Source organism: Columba livia, chromosome 3, assembly GCF_036013475.1.
Source record: "Columba livia isolate bColLiv1 breed racing homer chromosome 3, bColLiv1.pat.W.v2, whole genome shotgun sequence".
Taxonomy (NCBI): domain Eukaryota; kingdom Metazoa; phylum Chordata; class Aves; order Columbiformes; family Columbidae; genus Columba; species Columba livia.
The window spans coordinates 54574528-54591637 of NC_088604.1; the positions used below are offsets into that span (position 1 = coordinate 54574528).

General features: G+C 36.3%; 1 protein-coding gene across 50 annotated transcripts in view; it reads right to left on the bottom strand.

Annotated features, from left to right (window-relative positions):
* The window catches only part of TRDN (triadin), a 233660-nt gene that overhangs the window by 150488 nt on the left and 66062 nt on the right, over nt 1-17110 (bottom strand). For all 50 annotated transcript variants that reach the window (XR_010471337.1, XR_010471336.1, XR_010471335.1 and 47 more), the window contains 5 exons: nt 11736-11795; nt 8983-9042; nt 7652-7711; nt 5038-5097; nt 3528-3722 (listed from right to left, as the gene is read on the bottom strand). Coding sequence is in view for 47 of the 50 variants with exons in the window: in XM_065056785.1 (XP_064912857.1) it covers nt 3528-3722; nt 5038-5097; nt 7652-7711; nt 8983-9042; nt 11736-11795 (435 nt within the window). In the remaining 3 variants the exon portion in view is untranslated. The remainder of the gene's footprint in view (nt 1-3527; nt 3723-5037; nt 5098-7651; nt 7712-8982; nt 9043-11735; nt 11796-17110) is intronic.

Sequence of the window (17110 nt, forward strand, 5' to 3'; positions counted from 1 at the left end):
CAGTTCCTAGCCTACAGAACTTACATCTCTTCCTCTCTCCGCCTCCTGTTGCATCTCTCTCCTACCCACCTACAAAACCCCTTACTTCCTCTTTGCCAACTTCAAAACAAAATTATGCAGACTTTGGAATACTTAAAAATTTTTAAATGGCATAACTGTCATATCTAAATGCAAAATCATGTTCCCAAGGATATAACACTCATTCTTACATAGTTCACTGGAGCATTGATATTAGTTGATGCTGGGACATTTATGTAATTGCTGCTCTGCTATGTTGACTGCCATAGAAGTTATTGGGTGGAGAAAGGCAACTTTCAAATAATGATTTCCTATGCAGTTCCAGAAACTAGGAAAGGGTTTAAAAACTCAGCAAATATCCAATTTTTTCTAGTAGTTGACAGAAGCCCATGCAGTAATTTCTTGTTACTGGGACGGTGAGGGCAGTACTAGTCAGTATTGTTGAACCTGGGGCAAGACTTTCAGGATGTACACAAGGCTGTGGCTATAAACTGCTTTTAAAACCTTTAATGACTATTCATAATAGTTTACACTTTCATATTTAGGAATTCAAATTTATCATTCTGGTTGCCTCCAGCTTTGGATTCCATCCTTAAGGAATCTAAATAACTTGTTTGTAATATTTGCCTGAAGTCTATATGTGCTAATTTTCCAAAAAGAAGTCAGCAGCCTATGTGTGAGGAAACAAGTATGTAGAAATCTGTAGACTCAGTAAGCCCATCTAAAGCCACTGAAGACAGAAGAGTGTTTGCACTGACTTCAACACACTTCCAAAGAGGGCCTCAGTGAGTCACTCTGTATTCATAGTTAAAAAGGACAAATGCTAATTTTTTAGTCCAGAAAAAGAATGGCAAGGGCACAGCTCTTGTCAACAATCTTGAGTTTTCCTTACTCCTCTTTGCCAAAACAAATTGCCTTTATCCATACTGCCCATGGGGAAGAGCCTCTGGACTGTTTTAGGTCATTGTAGGGGAGGCTGCTAGATGGCGAGGGACAAAACTATGCCAGGGGACTCAAACCGTATGGACAATCACATGGCAGAGCATAATCCTATGATAGTTCTGTTTAGGTTATGATATAGACATAGGCTGAGGGTCTGGTAGGTCACACCACTTCACTGATATTACAGTTATCAAATTTTTAAATCCAGTAAAAAGCAAAAAAAAAAGCAGAATATTAATTCTGAATAGCAAAAATATAATTTCCACTGTATATGAAACAATAAGGTGCACGGTAATATCCCATTGAACTTCATGGGAATTCTGCCAATTAGCAAAGATTGAAAATTAAGGAAATTTAAATGAACATGATTTTCTAAATATCTCTTCATGGCTAAAAATTCATTTTAATTTAAATTCTCCTATTAAAAAGAAAATTTCACACCATCGTTTTTACCTTATAACTCTGTAATAGTGGCATAGATAGTCACCCGAGTACTAATAAATCCTGTCAAAGTTTGGGACCGTATTCTTCTTGATAAAAACAGTCATAGATACTTCTGTCATTGGAATTCACCTGAATTACCCTAGGACATATATTTTTTAAAAATTTTAAAAATTTTGAGTAAGGAATGATGCAACATCAGGGACATCATAACAACCCTTCTGTGATTACTGGTTTGTTGTTTTTTTTTTTAACGTTGTTGCAGAAAAGCTGGCAGAACTACTCCCTTGAGTAAGGAAAAGTAAGGACTGCAGGATCAGGAAATCATGGTGAAACCATAGCGACTTCAAAATTATGTTCACCTTGGGTCACAGTGGGACTGAAATATAGAACTGGATTTTCTGAGAGCATCCAGCTGGGCAGCAGCGGCTTGTGGTGGGAAAGAAGGACAGAAGTAAAAAAGGCAGCTTTCACTGGATGTATGTAGTCCTAATCTCCAGTGATAAGGGCAGTTTCAGAGGCTCCTTCCTTCCTCCTGTCCAGCTGCTCATTCCTGCTTTCACCTGACACAGTTCAGTGCACAGTCACTGAGGTCACAATCTAAACCAGACTTGAACAGTGTTAACACTTGATGTTGAGACATAATTTTGCTAATATTTATCAGTCAAAGGGGGGAAAAAATCCACAAAAAGACTCCAAACAAAAAAAAACACCAGCACTTTCTGTTGCTCTCTGTAATCTTTGATCCCTACTTACTTAAAATATTTTGCTGTCAGGGAGAAAAGTGCATCATCTGCACACCGTTGCTTTTTGAGAGCCATATCCTGAAGAGTACGGAGTGCGTCCCACTGTGCACTGAAACTCTGTCAGAGCAAACAAAAACTGAAAGATTTGCATTTCCCAAGAGGAGCTCAGCAATTTGCTGAACTTTCCCCTTGGTCACAGCAATCAGCATGAAAGATGCTGCTTTGATTTTATGCCTCAAAGGCTCCACTTTTTCAAATAAAAACCAAAATAAAGTAGAATACAAATAAATGTTTAAAAATACTGTTTCAGCACACTGTTCATGTCAGAAAGGAGCCTATGTCTCTAAGTCTCTTGAATTTCTAGAAATGTATAATTTAGGGACCTCCTAAGGGATCCAGAGCTGATGGCTATGAAATTCTGAGATAATCTGCCCAGGCAGATTCAGATATCCAGGCAGGGATGGCTGCTTTGATGCTCAGGCATGACAATTTATCTGTGGTTATCGTCTGGAAGGATCAGATAGGTATGCCACACAACAGAGCTGCCTTTATTAATGTCAGAATAATCCTGTGCCTTCAGTGTGGCAATCCATATGGAGAGGCTGGTCCTGTCACCTTCATTCATACAAAAATTGTACCCAACACCATGGAATAGCCCCAGGGAAATCAGGGAGCCAGTTGGCGCAGCTTGGGAGTGGAAGAACCCAGGTTGGCTCTGACAAAGAAGAGCATATATTAACAGTTAACACCTCTGTTTTGGTGTTGATTCATGTTGATTCTTTGTTTTACCACTTAATTTTTTCCTTACACCTGGGTGATGGCACTTCCTTCCTTTTTAGCAGAAATTTAGAAGCTTTTCCCATCAAATTACATCCAGCAAGTATATCATTACGTCATACAATACCCGACAACATGGTAATGCCTCATATAATCTGATGTAATATAAATTACGTTCCATTTCCTCTGCTGCTACTTTCCTTATTGTTACTGAGGACATATGCAGATGTAGAAACAAAGCGTAATCTCCAGCAAGTCATTGGACAGTCTGTGTTTTCCAAAATAACCTTACCAGCAATACACTATATAATATTCTACTGAGCAAGTCTATGAAGACTCAGGCCTATCTGAAGAGAATTGGTCCTTAGTAAAGAAGAATTTAAAATAAAAAGAATTTTAGCCATGACAAATGGAACATTCTCGTTATTTAAATAAAAGATATTTTATTCTTGATACCCTACTTCTGAGATTCATCTAGAATTTATTCGTACTGAAATTTTTCATGGATGGGCTTTGGTCCTTGCCAGCTTTAACTTCATTCTCTCTTATTCTTCCCTACTACCTTTATGAGATCTTCTTTTGTCTCCTCCTGGTTTTGTTTACCTTTCTTTTCCGATTTAGTTATAGTCTGAAGAGCTTTCTCCTCCTTAACTTTCGGTTTGGCCTTTATTAGCCCAACTTCTGTTGTTTTAGTCTCTGCTTGCTTGACCTTCTCAGTCGTCTTTCCTTCTCCTTTTCCATCTTTCACTTCCTTTTTAACTTTTGCTTCCACTTTAGTGCTCTTTACTTTCTTCTCCTCTGCAGGTAATAAACAAAAAGTTTTCAGGGTCATTCTTTCCCCCCAGAATAATACCCAATATAATTTATTTTATCTTGTGATAAGTATTTCTTTATCATTAACAGTCAGATCTGATGAAAGCTGTAATCCCCCAAAACTAGACAGATTCAGACAGAAATATGAGATGCAAGCATGTTTTGTCTTCAGTCATGTACCAAATATTTGGCTGATACTAAGGGCAGTAGGCCATAGCAAATAATATTCAATGTTTGTAATGACATTATGTTAGCTTTTGTGGTATCAACTAGGGAGGCAAAGATTGGTCATGAAGCAAGAAAAAATCAAGGTACTTCCAAGCTAAATCTGAGTAACTTTAGACTTCACAGATGAGAGCTAAACTCTGTTATAACCTTTAAGTGTCATTGATTTAAAGTGTGGCTATTTGTAAGGGTCACTTTTATGCACTGATTCTAGGTCTCTGCCCACGACATTTTGAGTCCTTGGGTCTCCTTTTACAGAAATTCCCCAGGCATAAAGACTAGTCTGAGACTGGCAAGCACAGTGAGAAGGTTTCCCAGCAGAATTACTGAATTGTACTGAATTGTAAATACCAGCGGCTGAAACTACACACAGGTTGTTAAGACCAGGAATGTTCCTTCTGCTCATATGTATCAGCAGCTTTTTCTCATCTGAGACATGGTTGCTGACAATATGTGTGTTTCTAGTTCACTTCATTGGAAAACCCAACAGTAGTTTAAAATGCCACTAATATTAGTTTAATCTAATCTGATGATGATACTTCTGTTTTCTTCATAGCTCTGAAGGTCTCCAACCTTGACACAAAACTTGGATGCTACTAAATGCATGTCTTCTGTAAGACTCCGGACTTCTATTTCTATTGAACCACTGAGCTGACTAGACTGATTTTATATATATGTAAACTTAATAATTTTACCTATTCTAAAATAGAATACAGATATTTTTATAAGACACAATTCCTACTTTTAAAAAAAGTCATGACATGGCTAGTGAATAAAGAATTTCCTTAACCAGCAATAGTGAAAATATGCATGTCAAATCACTTATGGATAAGCCTATTTCTTTTCCAGGGAAATGGTGGTTCATACCTTTAATTTTCATCTTTGAAATTTCAACATATTTTAAAAGGGATCACGCATAGATCTTCTAAAGATATTTCAATTCAGATTTTATTTTAATTTCATTATAGTGTCATATAGCTGTTTTTTATATGCTTCATGCTCTCTGCTCCAATAAAATAAAGTTTATGAATTTTAATGTAAATTCTGGTAAAATTTAGTATAAAAAAACAAATACCTTTGGGAGGAGGTTTCTTTTCAGCTTTTTCATGTCTTTCAGGTTTGTCTTTTTGAATTACTAGAAATGCAAAAATTGTACATTAGGAAAAAAATGACAAAGAATGAGAAAATATTGCTAAAACACAAGAACATCCCTGAAAGTTTCACATTTCTTTGTGATTCATGTTTTTTGATTTGCAAAAATCTTACTTTGCAAATATCTTGCTTCTTTTTCTCAGGTTCAGACACTGGGATAAAAAGCTTAAAAATATGTTTGAGACTCACCTAACCAAAAGACAAGGCATTCCCACAGAGCTGAAGCTTTGTAGGGAATGCTTATATTGCATATTCTGGATGACATGAACTTGCTCTGCTCAAGCTCCAAGCAGATACAGGCTTGATCTTCTTGTGCTCCAGCCAACAGGAAAGCCATGCATCTCTATTTGTCTTACAGAAAGGGGTTTTTCTTAGCTTGAGCTTAGTGTCATACAAACACAGCCCCAAGCGTGGTGCTCACTTCAGAGACCAGCTCAGTGAGCTCATGTCTGCACAGGATACACTGTGTAAACACACACACTGCTGTGTCCCAGAAAGGCTGTCAAGATTTTGTGCAAAGACTTGTATCTTTCCTCTCTTGGCTGCTATCTAGATATATTGGTGGAACAAGAGAGTTAATTACACTTCTTCGAAGTGATAACTACATAAGAGCAACATCCCCTCTAACTGAATTCCAGCCTAGAATTGCTGCCTATATCAGCCATGATTGATATTTGGACTTGTTCCATTTTTTTCTTTTTTTTTTTTTTAAGGTAGCTGTTTCTTGGATTATGTGTTTAAATACCATTCATATCACCAAAACTTTCTGGGGCCTTTAACAGGGGTTGAAGAAGTACCCTAAGTCTTTTTATTGAGTGTAGAGAAAAATCTCCTGACTGTGGAGGAAGTAGCCATGACTTTAAGTACTTCAGTTCCCTGAATTTGGCCTGGACCTGAGTATCCTCGTTTCCTAGGGACTGCAAGTGGTAGAAATGGTCCCTCAGCACAGCTGGGAGCTGATTTAGTCTCGATCAGAGACCAGACAAAAGGGATGTGAGCCTGCAATGTATAGCTCATCACACTGTTGACATCAGTGTGTCTTGGGAAGCGCTGAAGGCAACAAGTGCCGTAGGGACTCACATGGCATAGAAACTATTCAAGAGAGGGTAGCACATCTATATGTCACACTGCAGCAGTGAATCTCCCTAGTTAGAAAGCGGCCAAATTCTTCATAAAATTTACCAGCAGTGACTGGAGTCATAGCTGCTATTAAACACATTGAAGCTCTAGGTGATTATTTGGTTAGCTAGCAGAAGACAAATGGATAAACAGGCTGGTTGCTCATTAGGAATATCTCAGTGATTCTTGGAAGTTATTTGCTTTTCAAATCTACACAGACACATCAGCATTTATTTTCTTCAGATTACTTCAGTGTGATTTCACTCTATTAAAAATCCTACACTTTCAAGCCATACACTGAAAGTAGAAAAAATGACCCAATATCCCTTTTAAATTTAGAGACTGGACAATGGTTACCATTCAAGGCTTTAAGTCTTCATTCCACTTTTTCTCTTTCTTCACTCTTACTTTCTCTTTTACATTTTTCCTTAGAGTAACGTTGCATCCAATAAAGTCTGATTTATACATTGGAATCTATATTGTCTGATAAGATTTAAATTAAGGCTAATTAATTCATGTGTTGCATTATTATCAGATGAATCTGAATGCTGTAACAGACTGATATTAAGATATATTACAAAGGGCTTTTTTTTTTTTCAAGAGTTAACTGAATAAAGTAAGAAGAGACAAGACTGAAATCTAACTTCGTTATAGAAATATCCAGCTTCCAAAAAGTAATGCATGTAACAAAAAAGGAGATAAAGAAAACTTCAGAGCAAAAACATTCAAATGCCAAACAATAATAAATGTTAGACTTTAAAAACTAGCGTAACAGGGCAAGCTGATTGGATTTTTAAATCCTGTTGTCCAAGTCATGGCTAAAGATGGAATTATCCATCAAAAGAATACTAAAAATCATTTCTCATACAAAATATTGCTTCAGAATATATATGATAATTAGAAGATATGTAAATCTTATTCAAAGCCACTTCTGCCATGGAGGACACTATAAATCATTGTATTGAAATGAAAACATTATTGCAAAAAAAATAATGGTAGGAAAATGAAAATCTATTTTTGGTTATGATGGAAGACCCAGATTGAGAGTTAGTAAATACTCTTTCATTAGGTCTGTACCAGACTGAAAACTGATATACAGGAGAAAACTGCCTTTGCAGGCAAATTATTGAATTCTGTTGTGGAGAAAAAGACATCAAGGACTGAAAATGTAACAGATACAGGCTTATTTCTTTAGCTGTGCAAGAATGATTTATAATTACTTCTGTGCATCTAAACAGGAAAACTAAGCAAGAAATATATACTGAGCAGGATTGCACTCAGGGGCTGATCAGGACCTGCTCAAGCAAAAGTGCAAACACCCCCAAAATGTACAGTGACGACTGTAAGAGTTTTGTACTGTTTTGTAATGTCCACACTCTCCCAGACTATACAAGTGTTACAATACTTATCTGCATTACCTTTAGAAGGTGTTTTCTTTTCATGTTTTTCTGGCTTTTCAGGTTTCTCTTTGTGTGTAACTAGAAATAAATAACAACAGCACTAATGGTTATTAAAAACAAAACAACAACAAAAAAAGAGAGAAATGTTGCATTTTAAGTGAGAAAAAAAGAGAAAAAACGTCAAGAAACACAACTAGGCACCATGGCTACCCATGCAAAGAAATCAAAAGATTGATTCTGTTGCTGTTGTCCATGCCAAAACACGATTCAAACTTGCAAAAACTCATCTACCATCCCCGAGGTCCCTGCCATCGCCTGGGGAAAGAATGGCCTTTCTGGCACAACTGTAATTCCATGAATGAAGTTAGTCAAGAAGACTCGTGCTTATTTATGTTGCTTACTAGTTCATTTTGTTTGCTTTGTTCATACTGCCCATTACTGGTGTATTTTGGTTTATCGTTACTTTTGAACTTTCCTGTTTATTACCTTGGATCATTTCTGAAGGATTTTCTGAACTCCAGATAACAACTAACAGTTTTTCCAGCTATGAATGACTAAACACTATAATTAATTACAAATCTAATTGCAATGGCATTATAACTAATGCTCTTCAGGGCTTTTTGTTTGCTTTTAATTTCCACTTTACAAACGGAAATAAAGTACACTGTAGTGACTGAATTTCTGACTCGGGTTTTACAATACACCTGAGTTATACAAGAGTCACTGAGTGGTGGGTAGTCTGGAATATTCTCTTATGTGGGCTCTGTTTTGGCAAATTTTTGCAATTAATGTTTACACAGTAACTTCTCCACAGATGTGCCCATACAGGTACCCTACAGGGAACAGGCATGTGAAAACACTCAGCTGCCTATTTGACTCCAGCATATGAATTTATACTAAGAACACAAAAAGGTATGCATTAGCATTGTTATGTGTTCTCCAGCCTTATGTTATTGTTTCAAAAGAAAGTAGGAATTGTGGAAGATAAAGCAGTGCTAGATAACTATTTATTGCAAGTAACTACTTAAAGAATTAGTTCTGCCCTATTCATCGTCTGTGTAACAACCCTCCTCAGTATGGTATTTAAAACATTTTTTTTTCACATGGCCTGCCTTATTACCTTTGTTTAAAGGCTGTCAGGCGTTTTTCCTGAGTGACTATATTCTCTTAGCAATCATACTTACTGTGAGTGTTGGAAATACTCAGAGATTATGGGGAGATTATACTAATTCAGAGTATAAAGTATATTATATCTCTCTTTCTCAAGAAAAAAAAAATGCAGAAAGAATACAAAATGCTACTCAGTTTGTATGTCTGAAAACCTTTATAGGATTTCATTAAATCATTACCTGTGTGCCTTTCCTTTTTTTCAAGTTTTTCTTGTCTTTCCCGTTTGTCTTTTTGTGTCACTAGGAAAGAAGAAATGTGTTCACGTATATTACAAAAAAAAACAAACCAAACCAAACCAAAAACCAAACCAAACCAAACCAAACCGCCAACCTGTGGAAAAACTTCAGAATAAAAAAATAATTCTACCATGATAAGCCTTAGGAGACAAAATAGCAAATTGTGTCCTCTTGAGCTATTCTATGCATATCTGCACAGCATGCATCGTACTACAGGGAGGTGAGCAGACAACTCTGGCTAACAAGTTACTGTTTACCATCCCAGACATGTCAGGTAACATGCCTCAGCTGTTTACTACAGAAGCAGCATCACTTGCACTGTGATTTTCAGAAAACTGTCAAGGACTAAGGCGGAGCTCACTGTAAATGCTCTTGCCTGCACTAGAAAGAGGACATCACCTGGGACACCCTGTACCCTGTCAGGCAGAGCCTCATAAAAACCTTGAACTCAGCTCTGAGGCATAAGACCGTCACATGCACAAATGACACATCTGTCACTTTCCAGCTGGCTTGAAATGGATAACCAGTAATGGATACGGATAGCTGGTAATGGACACTAGCTGAGATCAGTCCCTGGCAATGATGATCTCAGAGCCACAATTAGATGTCCAGTACGTGCCAAGTAAAAACTAACACTATTACAGTGGTGTTATGCTATCCACTCATCCACACAACACTTTTCACTCACTTTTCTTAGGATTTTACACAACAGTTTTCCAGACAATGGGAAATAAGCATGTGGATTTGAGGGCATGTCAGAAAAATCAGCTGCAAAAGTGCAAGCTGGCTTTCACTTTGACTCCTGTGGAGATTTCATCCCAGTTTAGTAAATCTCCCTTTGTCAAACATGAGAAAATAAGGAAGTTCTTTTACCATACCATGAACTCTGTATCTAACTGGAAGCAAAACAAGAAGGGCAGGGAATATTCAGGCTCTCACATTTTTTTTAGTAATATAGTGATGAAATATATTAGGATGAGTTCCTGACAAAACTGAGTCACTCCTAAGTGACTGAGACTCTTCTACTTATTCTTTATATCATAAGATAACTTTCCTAGAACTTCATCATGGAAGGTGATTAGAAATTAAACTAGGATGTCACTTACTCTCTCCACTATTTAAATCTTGAAAAGGGAATGTATTTAAAGTAGAAGATAAGTAGTTAAAATACAGGGATGCAGTGAAACTTCGGAGTCTCCCAATCACTCTACAATGAAATGGGCCTTAGAAAGACACACATCCGTAGTCATAGTTTAAAAATATTAGGTTCAGTCTGAAAACAATTTTCCTTAGTACTGTGAATATAGACAATCTCTTTACATAGTAGTGTTTCAGTAGCAATTGTAGCAATAGTTCTCTAAATAAAACTAATTAATACATTTACTTTAAGATAAAATAGTTAGGTAAACAGAGTATTAGTAGGAGTTATAGCAAGTTAAGACAGTGTAATAATTCTTTTTCATCAGCTATCTGGGATTGGTTGGGATAATGTTTTCCTGTTCTAAGAAACTTTTAAAAACGTTAAATATTGCTCTTCTATCAAATCAAATTGAAAAGTTCCCCAAATTTTCCACAAAATAAAAGGAGAAGTCTTAATGATACATTCATGTTTCAACATGGAACATTATAGTCTTCGCTCTGTCATTTTTCCAGATCTCAGAAAAAAAATATCTTTTTACTACCATTCCATTTTCTAGTAATAAATATTCATTCTAACAGAAACCTGAACTTATGTGCCTGCCATTAACCTCTAGAGTCAGTCTTGTTAACTCAATGTATTTTGAATTATTTATATAAAATGGAAAAGCTCCAATCAGAAACCATTAGAAAGGCCTAATCAAGGACAAATTCCAAGAAGGTGCACGTTCACTTGGGTTTTAAGATTCGTGCTCGTGGTCTGAAATAAATCAGCAATGGCTGGATATTGGATCTTCCTTTTTGGGGGAGTAATTTATTATGACCATTTGCCCATTCGTTCTTCCAGAATGGGTTTCTTCCTCCTCTTCATTAGTCACGTTTTTATGTAAAGGATGTATTCTCAGAAGGCTTAAAGTGTTTTGACAATAGATATGTTAAAAAAAAACCAATTTTGCCAAAAAATCTCTCACAGGAGGCAGACTGGATGGTGGCTCTTAGAGCCCAGAGCTAATTCATGAGTTGTAGGTAAAGAGGAAACAGCATCCTGATTCTGACTCCTACAACAGGTGGATCTGTAATTTGTTGCTGGCATATATCAACAGCAAGTTAGTAAATCTTCTCTAACACCCTCTCTCCAGTGTCTCTGAAATGAGTCTGGGGAATATCTTTTCTAAGGCAGGTCTCTAAGCAGAATGCCTCCAGGGACTGTGCCTTGTATGGTGCAATTTACTCATTATGTTTTGCTCAGGAGTACTCCCAAAGACAAATATTATGCTTGGATTTGTGCAAGAAGAATAAAAAAGGCACCTATTTATGCTCTGGGGTTATTTACACACAAGTTAATAATACAGTAAATACTTATTCATTAATCTCTGAAAATAATTTTAGCCCTTCTGCAAAGAGATGAATTCAAAGTGCTTTTAAAATGCTCATTCTCCTTCCAGCTGGCTTTCACAACACCTCCTCTATCCTTAAACATAATTGGGATTCACAAGAAGTCTTAGACTGTTTCGAACAACAGGTAAAAAGACAAAGAATATCAAATGCTGAATACATACCCTTTGGGGGTTCCTTCCTCTCAACTTTTTCTTGTTTTTCAGGTTTGTCTCTGTGAATTACTAGAAATAATAATAATAATAATAATAATAATAATAATAATAATAATAATAATAATTTTAAAATACACAATAAATCTATAATCTGGAGGCATTCTGTCCACTTATTTTTTCACCAAAGTGACCAAGGAAAAACATTTGTGAAATCAGATAATGGATTTTAGCTCTGAGTGACAGGTACTAGTTGATGCATAGACCTTGTAATGTCAATACGTAATTCCAGGTCCAATATAAATATTTTTCCTTGAGTAAGCCTTCAGATGTTAGACCGTATTTTTGCAAAATAAGTGATTATTCAGCAACCTTAATCTAATTTAAGGAATCTCTTTTGATCACATTACATAAGCATCCTGACTCTAAGATTTCTGACATAGGGAATTATTTTCAGTCCTTGACTGTACTGCTTTCTACTCTTAACCAAAACTGCTAGGATATTGCTTTCCATGCTCTTTTTTCTTTATTTTTAGCTGCTACTTCAGCCACAGGATAGATAAACAAGAAAGCATCTCTTTTAATCAGAGTCTAACTTCAGAAAGAGAAGCTGTTCAAAACACAACCAACTACACGCCCTGCTAGAAGCAGACAAACACAAATCCTTATGGTCTCTATCGCCCACCCAACATTCAGTCCATGTTTTTGGACATCGTTGTATTCCACATCCTAATGATTTAGACAAAGATGTTCCTTGTTGGCCTCTACTGCTCAAATAATAGAATTTTGCGATTTCAGGGAAAAAAATATTTCTTTTGCAATACTCCAGTTTCTGTCAGCAAGTAAACCACAGAAAATATAACTTTGATTAGAAAACAACTGTGAGCTTTATGTACAAGCATACTGATGTTTTTGCATACATTTGTTTCACTAGCTTTGCAGCAAATGTCATTTCACAGAGATGCAAGAATTTTTTTGTTGTTTAAATATTTCCTCATTAAAAAATAGGTCCATGTCTTTAAGAAAAAATATTCCAAACTTTCAGTAATTTCATTACATCTTGCGTGTGTTTGCATTATCCAAATACATTTCTCATCACAACAGGTAAATTATTGTTGATACAATTAGCAGTACAGTGTAAAGTGATTGAATGGAAATTTTTCAAAGCCTTTAAGGAATGTGCACAGCAATTTACATTAAAAAAAACAGGCTGTGAAGAGCACAGTGGCAGCAGGAATGTATTATTGGATGAATTACGACTGTAGCTCACTCAATTGCTTTAGGACATCTAGCAGCACACCAAGGAAAAGCACACCAAGGAAACCTCGCCCCCTATACTGTGTAGAACTTAGACTGAATATTTTTGCAGAAACTGTAGCATGCTTTTACATCTTCCATTTCTATTAGCAGGTGCCAGCAATTTGGAAAGCACTTTGAGCCAGCGTGTCATGAGTTTTGGACGGGGCAATAGCACAGTTTTGCAAACAATAGTTATGTAATGGTCAATGGAAATGAAACATTGAGCTTCTGCACATTGGACAAAACCCCTTTGCTCTCTGTACCAAAAAATATAGCTTTACTATGCAGAACAGACTGACAAACAGAAAGCTTTTGCTTGGCTACAGAACTTCTAACTTGTGTAATAGAGACTTCTTTTTTTTCTTAATTTATTCTAGTTTGTCTATAGCATTTCTCTATCTCATGCTTTGGAAAAGTAACAAACAAACAAACAAACTACAAGCCTTTAATGACACTAACTGAACTGAGTGTCAGCAGACTTTAAAGTGAACAAAACCCCCCTAATTTAAGGTTCCTTCACACCAAAAATCTTATAAAGGGCTAAAATGCAAGGAAACATTGATATTTGTGGGACTCCAAGCTAAAAACATGGAAAAGGGATCAGCTGGCTCCATCCTGAGAAATAAAAGTAACTTGATATATCTGGGCAGGCAGCCTGGAATGTGAATAAGCAGAGACCAGGCTGGCATAAGCATAAAGTATTTTTCTCTTCCCAGTGATAGGCTGAAGGTGATGTCTGGTGAGTCCAAAAGTTCTACCCTGTGTGTTGATATCCCCATCACTTCAGAGCTTGCTAATCTCAGATTGTAATGTTTACTTTTACCTCTTATGGACTGTGGCTTTTTGGTACAACCTTATCCAGGGAAGATGTTGCCAAAAATTAAAGGGTTCATGTTTCAGGGCTATGATGACTGACCATTTTTGACTCTTTAATCACAGTGCAGTAAGGACAGCAAAGTCCATGGAAGCTTTTGATCTGACAAACTGAAACATGATTTTTCTTTCACATATTAACTCTGATTCCCCCTCCAGAAATGTTTTCATGTTCAACTTCTTATGTAGTCCTAAAGGCTCTGCCACAGAAAATACTCCATCATCTACAGACCTTTTCCAGATTTAGTCTCCTGGATATCTATTTTAAAGGGCTTAATTAATGTTGGTTTTCAATCCCACAGTGCTTAGGTGCAAGCACTAGGTTTTAGAAATAAGCTAGGCTGGCCATACTGGCATGTTTCTGTTAGACAAATAAGAGCTAACAAGATTTCTTTTTTTTTTTTTTAAATGCATATAAAAAAACAAAGAGAAAAAATGTTTTTAAGGCTGCAAAGTCAAGCATTCTTCAGCTGAAAAATGCTGGAACTAAAATTGCTCATTCAACTTTAATTCAACCATTTCATTTGTTTTATGAGATACTTTATGATTAAAAGATCACCTCTTTTCATTTTTAATAGGATGCTGGATTCATCCAGAAAAATAAGAAGAATAACTAGAACTAGTTTTATGACAATTGTGTAAGCTAAAATTTTCCCACAACTTAAAGAAGTTTTCTTGGAGTTCCTTGCAAATACCAAGAAAGCATAAGCTCATAATGAACTGTTATTAGCATTGGAAAAAATATAACACCCCAATCTAATTTTCACTAACCTAGATTTTGGAAACTGCTGAAACATTTTTATACAACTTTGAATGAAAATTCAGCCTGAGGCAAAAAGATGAGCATGAAAAATTTCATCCTCAATGACTGGAGAGTGGTAAATTTATAAATAATCTGAAATAGGAGCTTATAATGGAAAATTTTAGGGCCATTTAACATTGTATTCCAAAATTAAAAATATTAAAATGTTGCTATCTACGTCACATACAATTAAAAAACAAGAAGCATAGCATATATGTGGAACATTTTTCCAAATTTTAATCATCTAAGAGTATATTTGATTTGCATCAAGTGGAAAACATAGGCAAGGGGATGTGATTTAGTTTTTCTTCATTTTGAGACAGAGACATTCCCCATCCCAAAAAAGCGAGTGTAAAAAGAGATGTAATAAGGAGGCACTATTTCCATACTGAGGGGAAGTAAAAATAGTATCCAGTTGAGTAAGTCTTAAGTCTGCTGCTTGGTATAAAGCTAGGTGATGAGTGCAGTAAGCATGAAACAGAGATTGCTTGCTACAGCTAACTGACTAAGTGCTTGTCTACAGAGCAACACTCAGGAAAGCCAAGATAAATGAACCAGTACAATGAAGTTAGAGTGCAGTAGTCAGAGAGCATTAAATCTCTATGTAGATGTTTTCATTCAGAAGTAAAGTAAACTTAGGTGGCTATAAATTAATTCGTCTTGAATGAACACTCAAAATACAAATGAAATGAAATGAAATGAAATGAAATGAAATGAAATGAAATAAAATAAAATAAAATAAAATAAAATAAAATAAAATAAAATAAAATAAAATAAAATTAAAATAAAGGCTTGATCCGGAGAGGGGCACAGGTTTCCAGGTCTGAAACAATAATCTAAGGAAATCCCAGAAATTAATGAGCTGTGGAGACACCTGCAGTCGTTACAAACAACCTCAGTTTCCTGTGGAGGGACAAGAGGCCTATCTCTGAGCTTGGCCAGCCCTTCCCTAACTGGCACCAGTCAAGCACAAGCTGCTCACTGCAGTGCCCAACCCTGCGGTGGGTTTAGCCCTTTGACACCAAACCTAAATGCCTATAAGAGTGAGACAGTGTCTCATGAGGTACATATTTGTACAACTTAAAATTAGATTTAATTGCAGCAGTTAGATAGTGTTACATCCATCTGAATTAAGGTTTAGGTTTGATGGCTACTAGTGGTAGTCAAACTGCTTGTAACATTGGCTTCACCCTAGGCTGTTGTAAATCCATACTGCTAAATAAATACTTGACAGCTGTACCTGAGCCACTGCAGCTACATGTTACCTAAAGTTAACTCAGGTGTATCTGTAGTCATATCTCCAGAAATCGGTGGTAGACAGCCCCTGTGCCGAATGTAAATACACCATTTACATTGCTAATTTGGTCAATTTATTTGGGTTTCTAGTACACTGTGGATTTGTATAGTCCAGTTCTATTTACCTATCCAGCTGTCTCAAATACCTTATCTTTCAGCTACAGCAAATTAAATTATGGGGACACATAATATTTATCTTTATAATCTCGTAATTTATCCATACGCTAAAACAAAGACAGATTTATACTCAATATTTGCATTATAAGTATGGCCCTATTAACAAGTTGTCAGGGGTAGGAGGGACAGATATGTGCTACACATAGTAAATGAAACAGTTTTGAAGGCCTTGGAATTGATTTGTCAAATCAGGCTGAATTCAGAGATACTTTCTGCAAAAAAGAGAGGCTAGTGCTAATTCAGAGGTACAAAAATGTCTGTTCTAAAATCTCTGTGATTTAATCTATGGCTGTCAGAGGTAGCATTTCATCATCACTGTGTCTTCTTCCATTCCTCTACTCCAACATTAATGTATAAATGAAGTGTATTTGGGAAAAACCACACAGTAGATCATCTTCTCCCACTCCTTCTCAATACCTGTTGTAATAAGAGATATTTCCCAGAAATGCAGGTAAATTAATTTCACTGCTAATATCAGTTTTCCATAAAAATCAGAAATTATCAGTTCATTTGGATTATCATTGGACAGAAATTATATGCTAATATCTTTTTTATTTCAATATATTTTATTATTGTTCTTCCTTGTTCCTGAAGTTTTGCATAGTTACATATTATTCATTAAGAGCAATAACAGTTATAACACTTATTTCTTAAACAGCCTTCAGCAGCAGCTCAAAGCCTTGTAAAGTCTGTGTATGTCACAACATGACAAAGTCATAGGACAGCTGCCCCTGCCTGAGCCAGTCCCAACCCTCAGACTCTCTCCTCCAGGCAACTGCTCCAGCCATGGCCATTGTTGTGGCTCCACACTGAACTCACACCAGTTTATTCATGTTTTTTTCTGTACTGGGAAGCCTGAGACTGGATGCAATATCTAGATATGGCTTCATGAGAGCTGAGTACAATTAGTCCCTTTAACTCCACTGACTGATTGAGCTCC